We start from the raw sequence: 21949 nt of genomic DNA on the forward strand, positions 1-21949 counted from the left end.
CCCCCCCACACACACACACACACACTCTCCGTTTCCTGCCTATTTTAAGCACAGAACCCTCTGAGTACTTTTATGTCTTCTTTGTTACCATAAACAAGGTGACCATGTTATCAGCCTTCTTACAGACTAGACAGTAATGCACAGGTATTTTCAGGCCTATAACATGGGGTACAGTGGAGGTTTCGGTTATGCGTTTAGCTCTCAGAGAGCAGATGTTAAGGCTTTTTGTTTGTTGAGGATAAATAACATGTAATGATCCCATTTTCTTCTGGCACGGTCCTCTTCAGCAGCTTCCGTTGTCTCCGCCTAATGCCTTTGACATTTTGAATGATGATAATTCTGTTTCTAAATTTGGATGTATAATGAAAGCTTTATTAAATCACGAACCAAATCCAGCAGCAGCCCTGGGGACGGCTTGTTTATGCATCTCTGCAACTTATACAGAAACTGCTTGTGGCTCTAACAGCCAGAGTCCTCTTTCCAACTAAACTATTTCAAAGACCTTTAATAGGTTTATCCAAAAACATTATTCTCAAATGTGTCCTCCTTGCTTTTCCCTAACACAGATCTGTATTACTGGTGAATGCTGGAATCTAAATAACTGATGTGGGTCACAGAATGTTTGACCAAACCTAAGACCCTATGCACACAGCACAGTGGCCAGGCTCATTCATAAATTCAGCCTTTCTCTAGCTTACAGCCATCTCTCAGGATAGGGAAACCTAAAACATTTTTACTATTCTGGCAGGATCCAAATCAAGCGGATAGAGTTGTTCCTGCAGTAATGAAATCATGTAAATGGCTTCTATTGATGGCAGGTTATGACAAACCCCCAGAACAATGAATTACTCCATTGCTTGGGTACAATAAAGCTGTATGGGGCCACATTTGGACTGTTAGGCACATGCATATTTGTTTGTTAAATGCAGTATTATCCAGCTCTATAGGATGACTTGCTGACATTGTGTGAGGGCTATCTGAAAGGCTTTATTATGTGCTCCCTGTGTGATGCTATTATATGAGCCCTATATGGTACTATTATTTATAAATGATATTGTCTTTATGCACTAGTAACACACTCAGTGTCTTCTTTTCTTTTAAAGAGCTCTCAATATAGAAGAAAGTGATGCAGATCTAATATGTCCTGAGTATAAGGAGCGCTCAGTGTATCAGGGATGTTATCTGAGAGGACAATAGTAGGTCAGAGCTGAAGAGGAGGGGGTAGTTAATGGTTATCTCAATGTGTTTGCTCACATCTATTTTCCTATCAATTTGTGTAGAATTCTCCAGTCAATAAATTAGTAAATATTTTTTGCGCAGTTAACAACTAAGCTGAGTTTCTAAAATAGAACAAACCCTGGCTAATGATTAGAATCCCTTTAAGTCCTTCATTTACATGTATAGATTTTGCATGGACTGGCTACTTGCTCTCATGTTGACAGAATACGTCTCTTATTCCCATAATGAGGCTTCCCCCCTCCCCCCCCCCTTCCATTACCATGTGCATCAAATCACTCATATAAGGCATTTTTCACAACAATCCCAATCTAAAGCTTCCTCTGGTTGTAAATTAGTCCCTGTTGCTGTTTTTGAGGCATTGTAATATATTATCAGTAATTTATAGCAGTGGATATTAAGTGATATAAGATGCACCTTATAATGGGTACACAGCCAGGGTGCATAGTAATCCCACAAAAACATCCAACACTCCATATACCACGGCAGGAAAATTGGTAGGGAGTTTTTGTGAGCCCCACCCCCACATCTAGGCAGCTTCCCTGTATTGGTCTTTATAGCTACAATTTGCTCATGGTTTCCGTTTTGTGCATATACTCTGTGTATTTATTGTCGTGTTATTGTTTTTGTTGTGCGGCATATTGTTTTCTAGGTGGTACTAATTGATGGGGCAACCCCTGCCGTATTATGGACCACTAACCAGTGTTTATACAATATATATATAAATATGTGTTGGTGTATTTAAATATTGTTTGTGGACTTAGATTTCATAAAATTTTAAATAATTATAAAAAAAAAAACAACAGCTATCTGATTCCGGTGTGCATTGTTATCCAATTTTCCCCCTGTTGTGGTATATAGAGTATTGAGTGATAGAAGGACACATAATTTTTTTAAAACAAAAAACATTTTGTCTTTGTTCAGTCTGATTTCTGCTCTATTTGTATGTACTAATAGTTTCTTAACAATGTTACCCCCGGCATGGGTTTATAATGTCATTTGTCTGTCTTCTGGAGTATATAGCAGACAATTGGCACAATTACGGAGCCTCGCTGCCTTGTCTGAGCAGCGGTGGCCTTGAAAGATGCATGAGGTCATGTGACTCTGCAGCAAAGACGGTGCCTAGGAGCAGGCTCAGTATCCCTGTGCTTGTGCGAGAGCTCAGCTGCTGGAGGATGGTTCCCCGTGTCTCACAGCACATCCTTTGTCTACCAGGGCTGTAATCCCCAGCCGACACACGTCCCTTTTTATCACAGTCTGGACGACTAATCCTTGGCCTCCCATCTCTAGGATGTTACACAGCTTAGCCCGCGAGATTTATGACAAGCATTGACCTGGTACCTGGACAGTTCAGAGTGTGTGCGACTTGTGAGGATTGCTTTGTTGTGCCGTCCTCCATGTAACTCCTGTCTATTCTTCCAGAGGCCTCCTCAGAACAAGCATGAAGCCGGTAGCAGGGATGCAGAGAAGCCTCTGGACGGGCAGGGGACTCCAGACATCGCCACAAGCAGCGCTGCTGGAAATGGGCAGGTAAAGATGATGTATATTCTCTATTTTGCCTACAATACTTTGCTTGTAGCTGCATGCATATTTCTAATAAAGCTTTTGGTATCTGAATTGGCTGCGTGGAGTTCAGCGGAGCTTCAGAAGTGACGGACGAGATGAGGAATTAGCATGACAACCTGCCACAGGCATCTTTTTGTGCTTGACTTGAAAATGCTGCGCTGTCAGTTCTCGGGTGCTCGGAGTGGGTGTCCTGTGTATTACAGCCAAAGCACTGAGCATTTTCTTTTGTTCGGGCAGACTGCAGGCAATTTCTTTGCAGTTACAAGTTTGCGGGTACAGATCTATTACAAGACTGGTTAATATGTGTCTGGATTATGGAAGCAATGGAGACTTGTCAGAGATGAAATGTGTTATCTCTCTATACCCAGTACTTGTGGGATTACAGAAGAAACGTTCCTGATATTGCAGTGGTTTTTGTCATTGTAATTTGGTTAATGCTGCAGTGAACATGAAGAGTAAGAGAAACCTACAATGGGATTAAAAAAATACCGTAGATCAGATCTTTGTCATAGTTATGTATGTTATGTAAACTTGGACTATAAATGTATTTTATAGTTGTGGATGGGAAACAAACCCTTATATGTTGTGGTTGTAATTGCTTTTTGTATTACTTAGTTACGTTTTATCAGGTCTGTGATAAATATGGGAGATTTCCAGTGTAAATTTGAAAAAAAACACATTTTTTTTCACATAAATGTCGTATCTTATACCAGATTAAAATTCAGGAATTGCTCAAATATCTATATTTTGAATGCTGGCGGAGGCGTATTGAGGGGTTTGATACAGGGTAGATAACACTTCTGTAGGTCTTTCTGCAATATGGCATTTTCACTTTCAATTTTAACTATATTGTATCCTGACTAAAAACTGGATCCAGATGATGTCTGTGCTAAATAATAAAATGTCCGTATATATCTTACAGCATGAGTGTGGCAAGGTTGGGAATGCCTCATGTTTGTTTTTCAGACGTTATTCCTGTAGTCTCCTCAATAGAACCTGACTCCCCAGTGTTCTGTAATAAGATTGCTGGAAATTAATAGGTTATTGATTGTTGTAATGACTGTGCGGCATTGCAGGTTTACCCACAAAACCTTTAAACAATCTTGATAGTCACAAACTTAATAGCAACTAAAAAACTGTGGGAGCTGCATCTTGGCCACCAATAATGTGTAGAGACACTGCCCAGCTAGTAACGCCCCATTATCATCTTACCCCTCCGATAATCCCCTCTGTAAAGCATGGACCCCCCCCCAGCCATCACTTACTGTGCCCTGTCCCTGACAACACTGTTATTGCTGCTGTGTGGGGGATGCAAGCAGTCATGTATCGTAAAAGTTACGGGCGACCAGGCCAATACATATTCTTAGACTTGTAACGGTAATGGAAATTAAATATTTGTGTAAGTAAACTAGAAAATCTAAAATTTCGTATGACATTCTAAAGTCACATACTATAAGACTAGGGTCAACATATATCCTAAAGATGGCTTTTAACAAGCTGTACACAAGTTTGAACTTTGATCTCTCTCTCTCTGTATCTGTCTGTCTGTCTGTGTCTCTCTCTCTCACACAACTTACCTGTCATTTTTACATAAATGGCCAATAAGAGTAACATGAGAATGATTCCATAATGTTTTATTCCAGTCCTATTGCCACAAGAATGTTTTTAACAATATTTCAAATGAGTAAGATACCCAAATGTCTTTCACCACGTTTGTGTAAGCATTAGGATTTTATCTGTTTAACTTAGGGCACATTCACATGGCCGTCTGTGGGGACGTACATGCGGCCGCATGTACGTCCCCATAGACGGCAATAGCGGCGCGGCGCAGCGCAGATCCGGCCCGCACACCGCAAAAAGATAGCGCATGCTCTATCTTTTGGCGTGTGTGCGGCCGTGCGCCGCTATTCTCTATGGAGGGAGGAGGGGCCGCCGCCTCCTCCTCTCCAGCACACGCCGGTATGCCCGCACGGCGGGCATACCGCTGTGTGAATGTACCCTTACACATGTCAGAGGCTAGAGAAAGCGCTGGTTAGCGCGAAACGGCCCGTCGCCTTGCCGCATGTCGGCGTCCTGTATCACCTGTGTGGTTTCTAATAAACACTGAAGTTTCCTTGGTGAGTGCCGCAACTTTTCTTCTATTTACCCTTACACATGTAATTTGTTCCATAGGTTTGCATAGCGGTAGTAGCAAGGCCCATCATTGTTGAAATACATTTCTGCATAGAAGTTATTACTAGAGAGATACTGATATCTAGAGGTTTTTTTGTTCGCGTTCTGCATAAAATAGCATTTTTTCTTTATATATTGTGCTTAATATATGAAAAATATTTAATAGAAAACATCTGTTAAGAGCCACTCAGCGATGGATGGTGGTATAAACTATTTGGGAGTCTGAATGTGTAGATAGTGCTCTCCTGTACCTTCCCAGGTTGTGTAGTGTATTATTTGTGTGCTTCTGCTGTTATCGCTCACACTTTATGCATTTAGGCCAGATGGCTACTAGCTGGAGCGCAGGCTCTGTCATGGGACATCTGGGGAATCTTCAGGTCGGTGAGTGCTGTAGGGGTGGGAAAGGTTAATCACTGTATGACTTAATGGATGGAGCTGTAATCCCCTCATACCCCTGAGACTGAGGCCGTATGCTCCTGTGATTCTGGACCAGTGAATATTTTATGTTGTTGTGACTTGTGAGAAAGAACAAAAGGAGAACCTTCTCTATCCTTGGCTTTTCTGTGGGATGATCTGTACATTTTGGATTTTTATGTGTAGACCTAGAGATTTTCTAGAAGTTTGCTTGTTTTACATAAAACCTATTCATTCCTCTCCTCAATGTCACACACAAGTATTTTGAACCTAGTGCCAATCCTGTGGTGACATTGAGTAATGTCTTTCCAAAAAGGAATGGTTGCTGTGTATACATTTCCTTTTATCTCCTTTCCTTTGTCTTAATCTTTTTGTGAGGCGCTGGACCCCTAACCAGTAAGTGCCAGACTTTTCAATGAACAATATATTAAAATCTAGAGAAACCACACTTTTCAGTACAGCACACTGGAACTCTTATTTTTATATTATGTACATTACACTTTTCTAGGTTTATATTAGATACATTGACCATTAAGCTTTGTTCTGAGCCCAACATCCGTTCTAGATTTAGAGACCCTAGTACCCGGAACTGTATGGATATGATATTTTATTAGTTCTTCTAGATACTTTAGATCTAAAGCATCTGCCTGTAGAAATAAAAGACCAAATTCAAAGGCATCTTCTATAGAGGCAGTAAAACATGTGCGCATCTTATATGCGCATGGACCGGGGAATAGTTAAAGAGAACGCTATTTCTTAATAGTAATGGTACAAATTTCTTGTAAAAGGTTTCCAAATATTTTTACTTTCGGTCAGCGTCTGATTTTCAGTGCAGTTTTCGGTTTGCTGTGCTAAGTAGTAGCAGCACACAAAAAACATACAGCAAAACCAGAGTTTATCAGAACATTGTGACTTGATCTAGAACTATACCTGCAGTTGCATCGTCTGACAGTTGATTCATTTTTGTTCCTTTCCCAGACACAGAACACTACAACTCGTGGGGATCATGAGACTGCCAGTGTTATGAGCTCCAACAGTACCTACTCTGTTCCACGAAGACTGACCAGTCATCTTGGTACTAAGGTAAGTGGACACTGGCTCCTTTTACGTTACTAAAACACAAAGCAATGACTTGAAATATGCCAATGTGAACAGTTTCCTGGATAAAATCCTCAAATCATTTTACACAAGTGTGTGAACCCCTTTATTAGTGCCCCCATTTTAGTGGGTGCTTTCTACCCTTAGTTGTCTTTATTAGTGGAAACACATTGCCAATTGTTGTGTTCAGTTCACCACCTTGCCATGATCTCTCGGTGCACCAGGTACTTGATACTTAAAACTTTCTTCCATAAAAATTCCTATTTTTTGGTCATTTCTTATACATATATTCACACTGGTGCTCAAAATATTGCAGCCAATTTTGACCATTTTAGTATACTACTTTAACTGAAACCATAAGTGGTAAGGAAATTATAAGAGATCACTTCTAACAATAAGCGGAGACTGACATCAGAGCCATCCAATGCATCTGTTTAGGCATTATCTGAAGGCATCATCTTTTCTATAATCACTCGGTTACTTACCTTTTTTATGTTTTTTTATAATGTTTTTTTGTCTGTTTATAGGTGGAAATGGTATATTCTCTTCTGTCAATGCTTGGTACTCATGATAAGGATGACATGTCTCGCACTCTACTAGCCATGTCTAGCTCCCAGGATAGTTGTATTGCTATGCGTCAGTCTGGATGTCTTCCTCTTCTAATCCAATTATTGCACGGAAACGACAAAGATTCGGTGCTGCTTGGAAACTCCCGGGGAAGTAAGGAAGCTCGTGCCCGAGCAAGCGCAGCTCTTCATAATATCATCCACTCTCAACCTGATGACAAGAGGGGAAGAAGAGAAATACGGGTCCTGCATCTCCTTGAACAAATCCGAGCCTACTGTGAAACATGCTGGGAATGGCAAGAGGCACATGAACAAGGCATGGACCAGGACAAAAACCCAAGTATGATGGGATATCTTATCACATATATTTTGCTACACATATGACTGATTAATAGACCTAAAATGTCTTGTGGTAAATTTGGAGTAGTTAATGTTGGGCCCATATATTTATTTATCCTCTGTCTATTTCCTGATTATGTTTTGTGAGGTTGATGATTAAATCTGTGAAATAACAAACATGACTAGAAGTTATTTACACATATCGCCATGTTGGCTTTCAGTGCCGGCCCCTGTGGAACATCAGATCTGTCCTGCAGTCTGTGTACTGATGAAACTCTCGTTTGATGAAGAACATAGGCACGCGATGAATGAACTTGGTAAGAGAATGCACGCAAACCTGTGACTTACAAGTCTATAAGAGGGCAGTAATTTCTTAATTCTTAGCAATGTTTCTTCATTTGCAGGAGGGCTGCAGGCTATTGCAGAGCTTTTACAAGTTGACTGTGAAATGTATGGCCTTATTAATGACCACTACAGTGTTACTTTGAGGCGATACGCTGGAATGGCTCTAACCAACTTGACATTTGGAGATGTAGCTAATAAGGTAGGTATCTCTTACATTTACTTCTCTGCATGACCATTTGGTTGGATGCTTTTTCTTTCTCTCCTCTGTGGATGCATATTGCTGGTTTAATGTACAATTGTTTGTTTTTTAGGCCACTCTGTGTTCAATGAAAAGCTGTATGAGAGCCCTTGTAGCCCAGTTGAAATCAGAAAGTGAAGATTTGCAACAGGTAAATTGATTTACACTGTAAATAACTAAATATTACACATGTCCTTACATTATGATGATGATGATGCAGTGCACTCAAACCTTCTTCAGCATAGATTAATGCAATATAATTTCATTTAAAGCGTAACTTTAAAACTATAGTGATTTTACCAAATTATTATATGTGATTCCCCCTTTGAAAACAAACAGAATGATGCCTACTTTGTGCTGCTCTTCCTTTTCTTTCCAAAGTTATGGCATTTTCTGTTCTGATCTTTCTCACCAGAAGTGAGGTGGGCGGAGACTTATTTCTGTCAATCTATGCCCTTAGGCTGAGGCCAGTTAGCTTGCCCACTGATCCCATGATGATTGTGTGTTCTCTCTAAGTAATTTAGCATTAAATCCATTTAGTTTCCCACAAGTAAATCTACTAAACACTACACATACAGGATGCTTATAGTGACAGCCTGGCAGCTTCCATCACATGAAGGAGCAGGGAACTTGTAATAAGTGGAATATATCATAAGTAACCATGTTACATGCAGTCTATAGCCTGTGCTGTGTGACCACTAAGGGTTAATAGCTTATCTGGAGAGGGCTGATACTGCTGATGACAAGGTGGGGGAAGGGAGCAGCGAAAAGAGCAGAGACAGAAACTTCTGTAGAATCACAAACTGAGATGGGGAAGGATAGATCCTTTACCTCACTATTCTGTGCAGGAGACATCTGCATTCACACATCCAGCTCTGCTGCATTCACTGTCTTGGACACTTCCAGCTCTGCTACATTCACTATCACATGGCCTCCTCTGCTCCCATGAAACCATAGCTTGTTTACGCTTTGTTTCTCTGACGGACTCTAGGGCTTATCAGCCATTGCAGCACTGAGGTAATCTGAGGGGGATAGCAAGGAAACTGTTGCATATAGGTAATAAAAATAACAGGCAAAGTTGTTTTACATCCCAAGAGCTATTGATTTGTGGAAAACAAAAAAACCTTTACAGTAACTCTTCAAGTACAAGAGTCTCAAATATATGCAAGTGGTGCAAACAGTTTCAACTTTTGTAGGCAAAGAAGAAATACATTGATCATTCTTTTTCTTTACAAAGTACCCATATTAAAGGGGTTGTACGAGGGTATAAAAAAACCCTTGGGTGGCCCTGGCACCAAAAGCTGTGATCTCTCCGGTCCGTGCCCCATGTAAACAAACAGGGGCACAGAAGCCGTGCTGCATTCAGCTTCTGGCCAAGGTCGCCTGCTACGTCTGCCGGAAAGCTGAATGCAGTGCGGCTTCTGTGCCCCTGCTTGTTTACATGGGGCACGGACCATAGAGTTCTCAGCATGAGAGGACGCAGGGAGGCAAGTACATGTTTTTGTTTTTGTTTTTTTTACCCGCCCCATCCCGGCCACCCAAGGGATTTTTTTTATACCCTCAGACAACCTCTTTAATTCGGAGTAAATCATGTGTCATTGCTCAGTATAAAGAGAGAGAGCTATTTTAAAGCATAAAACATATTGCAAGCTGACTAGTTATTTGCTCAGAATATAGTCCATCATATGAAAACCTAATACACAAACCCTTATTAACAAGATTCTTTTGCCATTTGTTGCAGGTCATAGCAAGTGTGCTCAGGAATCTTTCTTGGAGAGCAGATGTAAACAGTAAAAAGACTTTGCGTGAAGTTGGCAGCGTCAAAGCCTTGACAGAATGTGCTCTGGATGTCAAGAAGGTAAAGGGATCACAGTGATGTGTTATAAATGTTCTGTCACTTGCATGTTCTATGCAGTTCAGGGTATATTGACTCTACTGAAAAATGTAAATTGTATGAATAATTTTTTGTAGTGTGCCAGTGTGTAATTGTATTTTTCTTTTCTGCAGGAATCCACATTGAAGAGTGTACTGAGTGCCCTGTGGAACTTGTCCGCCCACTGTACCGAGAACAAAGCGGATATATGCTCAGTGGACGGAGCCCTGGCTTTCCTAGTTGGCACGTTAACTTACCGAAGCCAGACCAATACACTGGCCATTATTGAGAGTGGGGGAGGAATACTGCGCAATGTATCCAGTCTAATTGCCACCAATGAAGACCACAGGTCTGTTCATGACAATTTCTACTCTAGTTTTTCCCGACTTATATTTTGGTGTAATAAGATATAATTGCTTTTGTTTAAGATTAAGTTATATCTAAATCCAATGTACAGCCTACATATGTATGTTAAAAAATTGTTATTTTTCCACTTTTTATAACACTGATAACTCTTTTATTCCAGGCAAATCCTACGGGAGAACAACTGCTTGCAGACATTATTACAGCACTTAAAATCACACAGCCTGACAATTGTGAGCAACGCGTGTGGGACCTTGTGGAATCTATCTGCACGCAACGCTAAAGATCAGGAAGCTCTCTGGGACATGGGGGCTGTCAGCATGCTCAAGAACCTCATCCATTCAAAGCACAAAATGATAGCAATGGGCAGTGCTGCAGCCTTGAGGAATCTTATGGCAAACAGACCTGCAAAATATAAAGATGCCAATATCATGTCTCCGGGATCTACTGTTCCATCACTTCATGTTCGGAAGCAGAAGGCACTAGAAGCTGAGCTGGATGCACAACATTTATCTGAAACTTTTGACAACATTGATAACTTGAGTCCTAAAACCTCTCACCGCAATAAGCAGAGGCATAAACAAAATACGTACAATGACTATGCCCTTGACCCAAGTAGGCACGATGAGTCTATTTGTAGGTCTGACAACTATAATCCTGGGAATTTAACGGTGCTTTCCCCCTACATGAATACCACTGTTTTGCCAGCATCCTCTTCCAGGACAGCAGGTGATGGCAACAGGGCAGAGAAAGACCGGGAAAGGCCAGGAATAAATACCTATCATTCAGTGAGTGAAGGAAATTCATCCAAGCGTATCGGATTACAATTGTCAACTACTGCACCAATTGCTAAAGTTTTTGATGAAGTTGCAAATATTCATCTTGTTGAGGACAGAACTTCACCATCCAGCTCAGAAATGCACAGTGCATTGGAAGAAAGATCCGCTTCGAGGAAGGCTTCTTCAAACCATTCCCTTACAAATCCATACAGTTTCACAAAGGGAGATCACTCTAACAGAGCATGTCCTGTATCCTATATTAAAATGTCATCAAACGATAGCTTGAATAGTGTTGGCAGCACTGATGGTTATGGAAAACGTGGTCAAGTTAAACCTTCAGTTGAGGCCTACTCAGAAGACGATGAGGGTAAATTTTGCAGTTATGGACAATATCCTGCGGGGCTAGCTCACAAAATACACAGTGCCAACCACATGGATGATAATGATACTGAATTAGACACCCCAATAAATTATAGCTTGAAATATTCAGATGAGCAGTTGAATTCTGGCAGGCAAAGCCCATCCCAAAATGATCGATGGGCAAGACCTAAACACTTAATCGATAATGAGATAAAACAAAATGAGCAAAGGCAGCCTAGGAACCAAAAGGCATCTTATAAAGCGTTTACTGAAAACAAGGAGGAAAAACACAAAAAATTCTCCTCACATTTTACTCAGCCAGAAAATGTGTCTCCATATAGATCAAGAACCCCAAACACACAAGGAGATCAAATGCGAACCAATTCTGCTATTGGAATGAACCAGAAATCTAATAAACCACATTGTCAGGTGGACGATTATGATGATGACAAAACAACAAACTTTGGTGAACGTTATTCCGAGGAAGAACATCAGGAGGAGGAAGACGATAGGCAAGTAAACTTTAACATCACTACCTATAACCAAGAGGAACATCACGTTGAGCAGCCTATCGATTATAGCCGAAAGTATCAAGCTGATGGTCCACAATTAAATCAGAAGTCGTCATTTTCATTTTCAAAGAGCTCTTCCAAACAGAGAAGTAAGAAAGACCATGTTTCATCGAGTAGTAATACGCCAACGCCATCACCAAACACAAACCGACAGAATCAACTTCATCCCAACTCTGCTCAAACCAGAAGTGGACAAACTAGACAGAAGCAAACGTCAAGTAAACCTCCTTCCATTAACCAGGAAACTATACAGACCTACTGTGTTGAAGACACTCCAATATGTTTTTCTCGCTGCAGTTCTTTGTCATCTTTGTCTTCTGCTGAAGATGAGGTTGAAGGGCGTGAAAGAAATGTCCAAGGGGAAGGTGGTAATAGCACACTTCAAATAACAGAGCTAAAAGATGGCAGAGATTCCACAGCGAAAGAAGGTGCTTCTAATGAACCCCGTTCAGCAACACATCACTTACGGACTAAACCAAGCAGACTACATGCTTCAAACTTGTCTCCATCAGATGCCTCAAGACATAAATCTGTTGAGTTTTCTTCGGGTGCTAAATCTCCCTCAAAAAGTGGTGCTCAGACACCTAAAAGTCCTCCAGAGCATTACGTCCAAGAGACTCCCTTAATGTTCAGCAGATGTACCTCTGTGAGTTCCCTGGATAGTTTTGAGAGTCATTCAATAGCCAGCTCTGTGCAAAGTGAACCATGCAGCGGTATGGTGAGCGGAATAATAAGTCCTAGTGACCTTCCTGACAGCCCAGGACAAACCATGCCACCAAGCAGGTGTAAGACTCCTCCACCCCCTCAAGCAGCACAAAATAAGAGGGATGCAAGTAAACCTAAAGTAACAAGTGCTGCAGAGGAAAGGGAACCAGTGACAAAACAGACTGCTGTGCATGCAGCCGTGCAGAGGGTTCAAGTGCTTCAGGAGGCTGATACCTTCATACATTTTGCTACTGAGAGTACACCAGATGGTTTTTCATGTGCATCCAGCCTCAGTGCTCTTAGCCTTGATGAACCATATATTCCCAAAGATGTAGAGCTTAAAATTATGCCTCCGGTATTTGAAAATGATCAAGCCAATGAAGTAGAGTCTGAGAAATCTAAAGAATCATCTGAACGCCATAACAAAAAGGAAGAGAAACAGGGCGAACCAGAAAAAGATATGTTGGATGATACTGATGATGATATTGGCATTCTAGAGGAATGTATAATATCTGCTATGCCTACAAAATCCTCTAGAAAAACCAAGAAATCTTCCCAGCCAACTGCAACAAAAACTGCACCACCTACCGCTAGGAAACCAAGCCAGCTTCCAGTCTATAAACTTTTGCCTCCTCAAAACAGACTGCAGGCTCAAAAGCACGTTAGTTTTACCCATGCAGATGATATGCCTAAAGTGTATTGTGTAGAAGGCACACCAATAAACTTTTCTACTGCAACATCTCTTAGCGACCTCACAATAGAATCGCCACCAAATGAGCTGGTGAGTAATGATCAGGCCAGTGCTGCTCGCTATGAGAAAAGGGACACAATACCTACTGAAGGCAGGTGTACTGATGAGAAACAAGCAGGAAAAAGCTCCAATACGGCTCCAGGTCTTGACGAAGATAAAACCGAGGAAGGTGATATTCTCGCTGAATGCATACATTCTGCAATGCCAAAAGGTAAAAGCCACAAGCCTTACAGGGTCAAAAAGATTATGGATCAGATTACTCATACATCCGCTGGTGCATCTGGAAATAGAAATTCACAAGAAAATGAAAGGAAGCCAACCTCCCCTGTGAAACCTATGTCACAGCCAACTGGGCGATCTAAGAAAAACCCAGATCAAAAAATCAGCTTAATACCAGAAAAACCTTATAACGACACAAGAAAACAGAACGTTAAAAATCCAAGAGAAGCGGCAGAGAAACTTCCCAACAATGACGAACGTGCAAAAGGAAGCTTTGCGTTTGACTCTCCTCACCACTATACCCCTATAGAGGGCACACCTTACTGCTTTTCAAGGAATGATTCTTTGAGTTCTTTAGATTTTGATGAAGATGATGTTGATCTTTCCAAAGAAAAAGAAGAATTACGGAAAGAGAAAGAAGCAAAAGAAACGGATACAAGGGCTGATAAAAAATATCCATCATCAAATCAGTCATTAGTCCAAGGGCAGCATGAGCACAACAACCCAGCTGGAAGAAGTGCATCAAAATCATTGCTACAGAAGCAGGCCTCCTTTCCACCTCCATCTAAAGTCCAGGACAGAGGAGGAGCTTCTGATGAGAAAACACAGAATTTTGCGATTGAAAATACACCTGTATGCTTTTCCCGCAATTCATCTCTAAGTTCATTGAGTGATATTGACCAGGAAAATAATAACAAAGCAATTGAACCACCTAAAAAAAGTGAAACTGGTGACACGCAGATGGAGATACGGAGACCCCAGACCTCAGGATATGCTCCCAAGTCATTTCATGTGGAAGATACACCAGTTTGCTTTTCTCGTAATAGCTCTCTGAGTTCTTTGAGTATTGACTCTGAAGATGATCTGCTGCAGGAATGTATAAGTTCTGCTATGCCAAAGAAGAAAAAGCCTTCAAAGACCAAAGGTGAAAACGAGAAGGTCCGCTCAAATAGTATTGGTGGAATACTTGCTGAAGAGCCAGATCTTACTCTAGATTTAAGAGATCTACAAAGTCCTGATTCTGAAAATGCATTTTCACCAGATTCTGAAAACTTTGACTGGAAAGCAATCCAAGAAGGTGCTAATTCAATCGTTAGTCGCTTACATCAAGCAGCTGCTGCCGTCTCATTGTCCCGGCAAGGATCTTCAGACTCCGATTCTATCCTGTCATTGAAATCGGGTATTTCTCTGGGATCTCCTTTCCATCTAACACCCGACAAAGAAGAGAAACCCATCACTACAAACAAAGGGCCAAGAATTTTAAAGCCTGGTGAAAAAAGTGTATTGGGAAATAAGAAAAATGAAGATGAGACAAAGGGTATTAAAGGTGGAAAGAAGGTATATAAAAGTATGATTACAGGAAAGTCACGCTCTAGCTCTGATTTTTCAAGTCAGTGTAAACAGCCTTCACAAGCAAATATACCCTCAATATCTCGAGGAAGGACAATGATACATATTCCAGGAGTCCGTGCTAGTTCCCCAAGTACAAGCCCTGTTTCAAAGAAAGCCCCTGTTCTGAAGAGCACCCCATCCAAAAGTGCTAATGACAACTCCACCAGCTCTCCTCGGGGGCAAAAACCATTAAAATCGGAATCATTCTACAATAGTAGACAGACCACTGCCTCAGGTGGACCAAGTAAAGGACCTTCGAGATCAGGTTCAAAGGAATCTACTCCTTCAAGACCTTCTCCTCAACCATTAAGTAGATCTATGCAGTCCCCCGGTCGTAGTTCAATTTCACCTGGCAGAAATGGGATAAGCCCTCCAAACAAATTTTCTCAGTTACCAAGGACATCCTCCCCTAGCACAGCATCCACTAAATCCTCTGGCTCAGGCAGAATGTCATATACATCTCCCCGGAGACAGTTAAGTCAGCAGAATATGAAGTCCAGTTTACCAAAAGCACAGAGCGGAATTCCAAGAAGCGAGTCTGCATCAAAAGGCTTGAATCAAAATGCAAACAGCTCTGGATCAACCAAGAAAGCAGAGCTGTCCAGAATGTCTTCAACAAAATCTAGTGGAAGTGAGTCTGATAGATCTGAGAGACCAACTTTAGTACGTCAGTCTACTTTTATCAAGGAAGCACCTAGTCCGACCTTAAGGAGAAAGTTAGAGGAGTCTGCATCATTTGAGTCCTTGTCTTCTTCCTCTAGAGCTGACTCCCCGACAAGATCCCAGTCTCAGACGCCAGTATTAAGCCCTTCTCTTCCTGATATGTCATTATCTACTCACGCAGTACAATCGGGAGGATGGAGAAAAACCCCTCCAAACCTTAATATTTCATCAGAACATGTCGATGTCAAAAAGCGGCATGACATAAGTCGTTCACATTCGGAGTCGCCATCCAGGCTGCCAATTACACGATCGGGAACGTGGAAGCGGGAACACAGTAAACATTCATCATCACTTCCTCGTGTTAGTACTTGGAGAAGAACTGGAAGCTCCTCTTCTATTTTGTCTGCATCATCGGAATCTAGCGAGAAAGCCAAAAGCGAAGATGAAAGGCAGCAGTGTTCCTTTTCGGGGCTTAAATCCTCTACAGACAGTTCATCTGCAAAAGGGACTTGGAGGAAAATAAAGGAAAACGAAGTACTTGAGACTGCAAATAATGGGATGTCACATAGTCATGCTGAGTCCGCAGAATCTAGGACAGTCTATCAAATGGCACCGGCCGTTTCTAAAACAGAGGATGTCTGGGTAAGAATTGAAGATTGCCCAATCAATAACCCTAGATCAGGCAGATCCCCCACTGGAAATTCTCCCCCAGTTATTGACAATATCTCAGAGCAAGGGGTAAAAGATGAGGGAGTAAAGGACTCACAAGTAAGGCATAATTCAGGGAATGGAAATGGGCTTGTTTTGGAAAATAGGCAGAAATCCTTTATTAAATTGGATGGTTCTGAACCAAAAGGGGCTGACCCTAAACCTGTAATCAACAGTCAGCCTTCAGGACAAGAGACAAATGAGAATTGTGTTGCAGAGCGTACTCCGTTTAGTTCCAGTAGTTCCAGCAAACACAGCTCACCCAGTGGGACTGTGGCAGCTCGTGTAACCCCATTTAACTATAACCCTAGCCCCAGGAAAAGCAATGCAGACGGTAGCACAGCCCGCCCCTCCCAGATCCCAACACCCGTCACTACAAACTCAAAAAAAAGGGACTCAAAAAGTGAAGCTACAGACTCTAGTGGTTCACAAAGTCCCAAAAGACATTCTGGCTCCTATTTGGTGACATCTGTTTGAAAAGACTTGATATATCCTCCACTCTGTGAAATGAAATCCTGATGTATTATTTTTTAGCCCTACGTGTATATTGTTTAAAAGACACAAATATAAAAATCTGTAAATACCAATTTTTGAAAGAGGGTCGTTCAGGAAGCCATAATTCACGAAAAACCAGATTTTCACCCGTTTGCTGTAAAATAACTGATACAGGTCAGAGACTAGGATTATTTATAGAGCTTTTTCAATAGATCATTTCGGTCGGTTTAGAGCATTTCAAGCTTTGAAAAGTACTGTAAACACCGGGAATGATCAGTGATACAATACAGATTTCTATCAATATAAAAGTAAAAATAACCTGACTAATCACATCAGGCAAAACGTGTATTAAATCAAACAAAATAGACTGTTTTAGTAATTGTGAATACATTTAAATACGCAACTTATCATTGCAGCTGTTAACAGCAATGTGATTTCTACTGAAGGTGTTTTTTGTTTTTTTTATGTTATTTTTTTTTTCTCTCTTCCACTTCTCTCCCGGCTGGCCTTTCTGCATGACTGATCTGACAATCCAAGTACTGTGATGTCATGATGTGCATAGGTACAGTAGGTATTGTGTAACAATCTAAGACGAACAATAAAAAGAGGAAACTCGTGTTGCGGTTAGACAACTTCCTACTACCCCCATTTCCCTTCCACTAGGTAGATCCTTTTCACTGCTATGCTGTATAGTGTATGTCCTGGTATTTGAGGTGAGATGGCTGCTCTTTTATGGTGAGACAAGATGTCTCAGAGTAATCTGAACATTTCTGAATAAATTATTACTGTATGTAAATTCATAAGTGTTTTTATTGTGAATTGTAAAAAATATTATGTGGCATGCACATTTTTTAATGGGAACAGGGCGCTATAAATATATATTTTTAATTTTTTTTTCTCTTCTGTTATCAAATTGTAGCCAAATTCTATTGCCTGACAGATTTAACCTTAAAGAGGACACCCTTTTTTTTTTTTTTTTTTTTTGTTTCTCAATCAGATTGATAAAGCTGTAAAAGATCTATAGAAGCAAGGCCCTGGTTGTACCATAATCTTTTTATGTTCATGCCAGGACTGAAGAGGGTCTATGTAGTCTGGTCCAGCCCTGTGGACCCCCTGAGTGTCCTTAAGAGTGGCATCCTCAGGCTCCTGCCAGCCGCCCTTCATAGGGCAACTAGGAATAGGATGGTAAATAAGAAAAAAATGTGTTTTCATAGCAACAGCTTTTCTCAACTTCGTATATCAGATGCTTTGGATCAGTGATGATTGCTAAGAACAAGAGCAGTCAATTCTATTTCATTAAATTTTTTTTACAAAACTGGGATTTCCTCTTAAAGGAATTTTTCATATGTAATATGAAATATTGAGGTTAAAATCCTTGAGATAATTTCCTGTCATGCAATAGAATTTAGCCAATCGATCAATCACTCGCTGCCAAAATCAATATCAATCAGTTCAAGCCGACCTGTCATCCTTCTCATGCTGCCTAAACTATGGCCTGGATGAATCCTCACAGGCTTCTTCATTATGGAAAAAATATAAGGCACATTTATGTAAAGGTTGTCCAGAGGTTGAAATACATGGCTGCTTTCTTTCAAAACAGCACCTGACAGCGGCTTGTGCTGGTATCGCTGTATAGAAATGACTGGGACTGGGCTGTTTCACATGATTGTGTGCTGCACACAGTGGACGGGAGTCCCTGCATATATAGAAATACAATGCAAGGACGTACCCTCTGCCTTCCAAATAGCCGTGCCGGAACTGTATTAAAGTTCCGGTGCAGATGTTTCGCTGGCAAAGGGAACATCCTTGCATTGTATTTCTATAAAGTACAGCCTGTGGGATCACGTTTACACCGGCTGCACACAGGATGCATTTTATAGAAATACACTGCAAGGATGTTCCCTCTGCCATTCGCACCAGAACTTTAATAGTTAATACAGTTCCAGCGCGGCTATTTGGTCAGCAGAGGTCCTTGCATTGTATTTCTATATAATTCAGGGACTCGCGTCCACTGTGTGCAGCCTGTGAGGTTGGGCCATTATATGACACATTTACATGGGCCCTAACATGCCGTTCCAACCCATGTTCCGGTGAAGGAGCTGTTTTGTGAGAAAGCAACCATGTTTTTCAGCCTCCAAATAACCCCTTCAAGTGTTTATCCAAAGAAAATAATTATATGAAAATAATGAATAAAATCTTAGGCCGATCTACTTTAAAGGGGATGTGTAGCCATTTTTTTTTCTGACCTGGCAAAACTTAATACCTAAACAATTTATTTTTTTTTTATTTTTCGATTTCTATCCATGATTATGTGGCCGCCATCTTGTCTGAGCTCTACTTAGTGATATATTTCTTATCCATAGGCATCAATGGTCTAATGCTAAGTCACTGATGTCTATGGAGAGGGATGCTCTGTACAGAAAGGAGGTGTAAATAAGCTGTAACATGGCCTAGTGTCTTGGTGGTGATCACCTCTATTTTAATGCTATTTTTCTTGTCTGTGATGTAAATGCCTGCTGCACAGAAATCCCACAGAATTAGCAAGTGTCAGTACTTGAAAAAGAGTGAAAATTGCAAAAAAGTTTTTTTCCCCCCTTAATTATATATTGACTTGAAAGTATAAAAAAAAAAATCAATGAAAATTTTATTAAAAATTATGTCATTTTCTGGTAACATTCCCTTTATTCCCATTCAACAGATAGTGGGACTTTGTGGAATGGGGTCAAAACATAAAGGGGTAGTCTGTGCACAGGGAGAAAAATTTGTTCTCAACTCTGCCTGCTCCGCTTGGGCGGGGGAGATCATATGCACCTCCTAAATATCTCAGCATTTTACTGTAAAAACAAAAAAAACCCTCTCTGTAACTTGGGGCGGTATGGCTATTGTGTGGGCAGCATGGATGACAGGTTCCCTCGGATATAGTTCAGTAATGTTTTTCTATTTTGCACTTTTGTTTTCTTACTACAACTGGTGTAAATCCTGTTTTCATCACCTAAACTGATCTTACATGTAGTTGTAATTCCAGAAAGGAACTGACTTGTACTAAACGCAATTTATTTATTAATTTTAAGAAGCTATCTGCACTCTTCGTTTTGTTTGAATAGTCGGAGCTGTGCAATGTAGAGCTCCAGCTAGTGACGGTAACAGATAACCTGCACACATCTGCAGACTGTGTGTTGTTAGTTTATAAAAGTGAATTAGTATGTAAAGCCAAGATGGGAATAATGTATTTCTGAATGGTTGTGGAAATATTTTTAATTTAAATACTAACTTTTTTTTTCTTGTCAAGGCAGTTTATCTATGCGTGACTAAGAAAATTTTATGACTTTTGCAATAAAAATTAAAACATTCATGTGTCTGGATTATTTAAAGTCTAAATTTGCCAATTGTTTTCAGACAATCCACTAAATGGATGGTATATTATTAGTGGCTTGGGACAACTTAAATATTTTAATCTCTATAATACACCACAAAACTATGTGATGGTGATCACAACTCTTTCACTATTCCCTCTCCATTTACAATTCGGATGACTGAGTAAAGGGAAACCTGAGACATTTGTACTGTTATTTCTCTACATAAAGCTTGTATGTCAGGAAATGTATCAACATATATGTGTACATACATTTCACTTGCCAGACAGAACAAATGAGGGTAAATAAAAAATATTACTGTACACTAATCAATTCTATGGGACTAATTTACAACCCGCTAAAAACACATGTTTTGTACAACGCAATACATTTCCTGAGTGGGTTCAAGAACAAGAAACTGGATCACAGGAAACAGGGCTGTGGCGTTGGAGACGATAAAATGGACAGACTTAATAAACGTGTGATAAATTATAAAGCTCAGTTCCTCTCCTGATCTAAGGATTTAAGACAGGGGTGAGCAACAGTTATTGGTCTAATGGCCATATTGTCATACTGCTCAATTTTAAAGGGGGCGTATCGTTAAAAGCCACCCCAAAAATAATAAATACCAAAATACAGCAATAAATTCCCCCCCAGAATCCAAATACTGCATTCAGAGTAGACTAATAGTAGCGCCATCCTATTCCGTAGCGGTTTACAAGTCATAGGGGACATATACAAATAAATTATTATAGAGTAAAAACATTCGTATGGAACAATAGGAGTGAGGGTGCTGCTCGCAAGAGCTTACAGTCTATGAGGATGAGGGGGTGACACGAGGTATAAGAGCTTGTATCATATCCCAGCCATGTTTATAAGGGAACAGAGTAAAATGTAATAAATATGCTGTTGCTTTACTGTCTTACAGTATATATAAAGTCCAAGGTCAATGGGACTGCAGAATAACCTGTAGTTTGGTATCTGATGTTTGCTGGATAACAGATGAGAGGAGGACACAGCATAGCAAAGAGAGAGTTGACATTTCATGCAGTTAATGTGATAAGCTGCCTAAAATGATGGGTTTTAAGATCACGTTTGAAACTTTGGAGGGTGGGTATTAGTCTGATAGTCTGGGGAAGGGCATTCCAGAGAATTGATGGGAATCGGGGGAAGTCCTGGAGGCGTACATGAAAGGTTCAAATTAAGGTAGAGATTAATCTAAGATCAATGGCAGAAGGAAGAGCACAGGTTGGACGGTAGACAGATTATGGGGAGGTGCGGTATTATGCAGAGCTTTGTGGGTGACTATTTTAAACTATTCAGAAAGAGACGGGCACCCAGTGCAATGATTGGCACAAACTGGAGGCGTCCATATAGAGTTTGGTTTGAAAGACGAGCCTGGCTGCTGCATTAAAAAAATGTGTTAAATGCCCCCAATTGTGTAGTCCTATGAATATATCTGAATATGAGTAAAATAGCAGTATTTTAAGTTTGTTATAAATTGTACATATTCCAAAGCACAGAGTAAAAATAATATAATTGTAAGCAAACCTGGATTTAAAATTGGAGAACACTTTCATATACAGTTACACCGATAACTTGCAGGTATCTAACTGGCATTCTAAGAGTAGTTCAGTGACTTTAGTAGTTCATGGCACATCTATAATTAGTGATTTTTTTACTGATGCGTCATTGAACCCATTGATTTCTAAGAGTGTTTTTACAATGGCTTTTTTTCACTG

The 21949-nt window shown here is 40.5% G+C and overlaps 1 protein-coding gene across 2 annotated transcripts in view; it reads left to right on the top strand.

Moving 5' to 3' along the window:
- APC (APC regulator of WNT signaling pathway) overlaps nucleotides 1–20204 on the top strand; it is an 88838-nt gene extending 68634 nt beyond the window's left edge. The window contains exons 9-18 of one of the 2 annotated variants that reach the window (XM_072140651.1): nucleotides 2659–2766; nucleotides 6367–6471; nucleotides 7014–7392; nucleotides 7613–7708; nucleotides 7796–7935; nucleotides 8048–8125; nucleotides 9716–9832; nucleotides 9982–10196; nucleotides 10374–16293; nucleotides 17392–20204. In XM_072140651.1, the coding sequence (XP_071996752.1) occupies nucleotides 2659–2766; nucleotides 6367–6471; nucleotides 7014–7392; nucleotides 7613–7708; nucleotides 7796–7935; nucleotides 8048–8125; nucleotides 9716–9832; nucleotides 9982–10196; nucleotides 10374–16293; nucleotides 17392–17436 (7203 nt within the window). In that variant the 3' untranslated portion in view covers nucleotides 17437–20204. Of the gene's footprint in view, nucleotides 1–2658; nucleotides 2767–6366; nucleotides 6472–7013; nucleotides 7393–7612; nucleotides 7709–7795; nucleotides 7936–8047; nucleotides 8126–9715; nucleotides 9833–9981; nucleotides 10197–10373 lie in introns of both variants that reach the window. The other variant, XM_072140642.1, reaches the window with a different exon arrangement.
- Nucleotides 20205–21949: the final 1745 nt, after the last annotated feature.

The sequence above is a fragment of the Engystomops pustulosus genome, chromosome 1, assembly GCF_040894005.1.
Source record: "Engystomops pustulosus chromosome 1, aEngPut4.maternal, whole genome shotgun sequence".
NCBI classification, from domain to species: domain Eukaryota; kingdom Metazoa; phylum Chordata; class Amphibia; order Anura; family Leptodactylidae; genus Engystomops; species Engystomops pustulosus.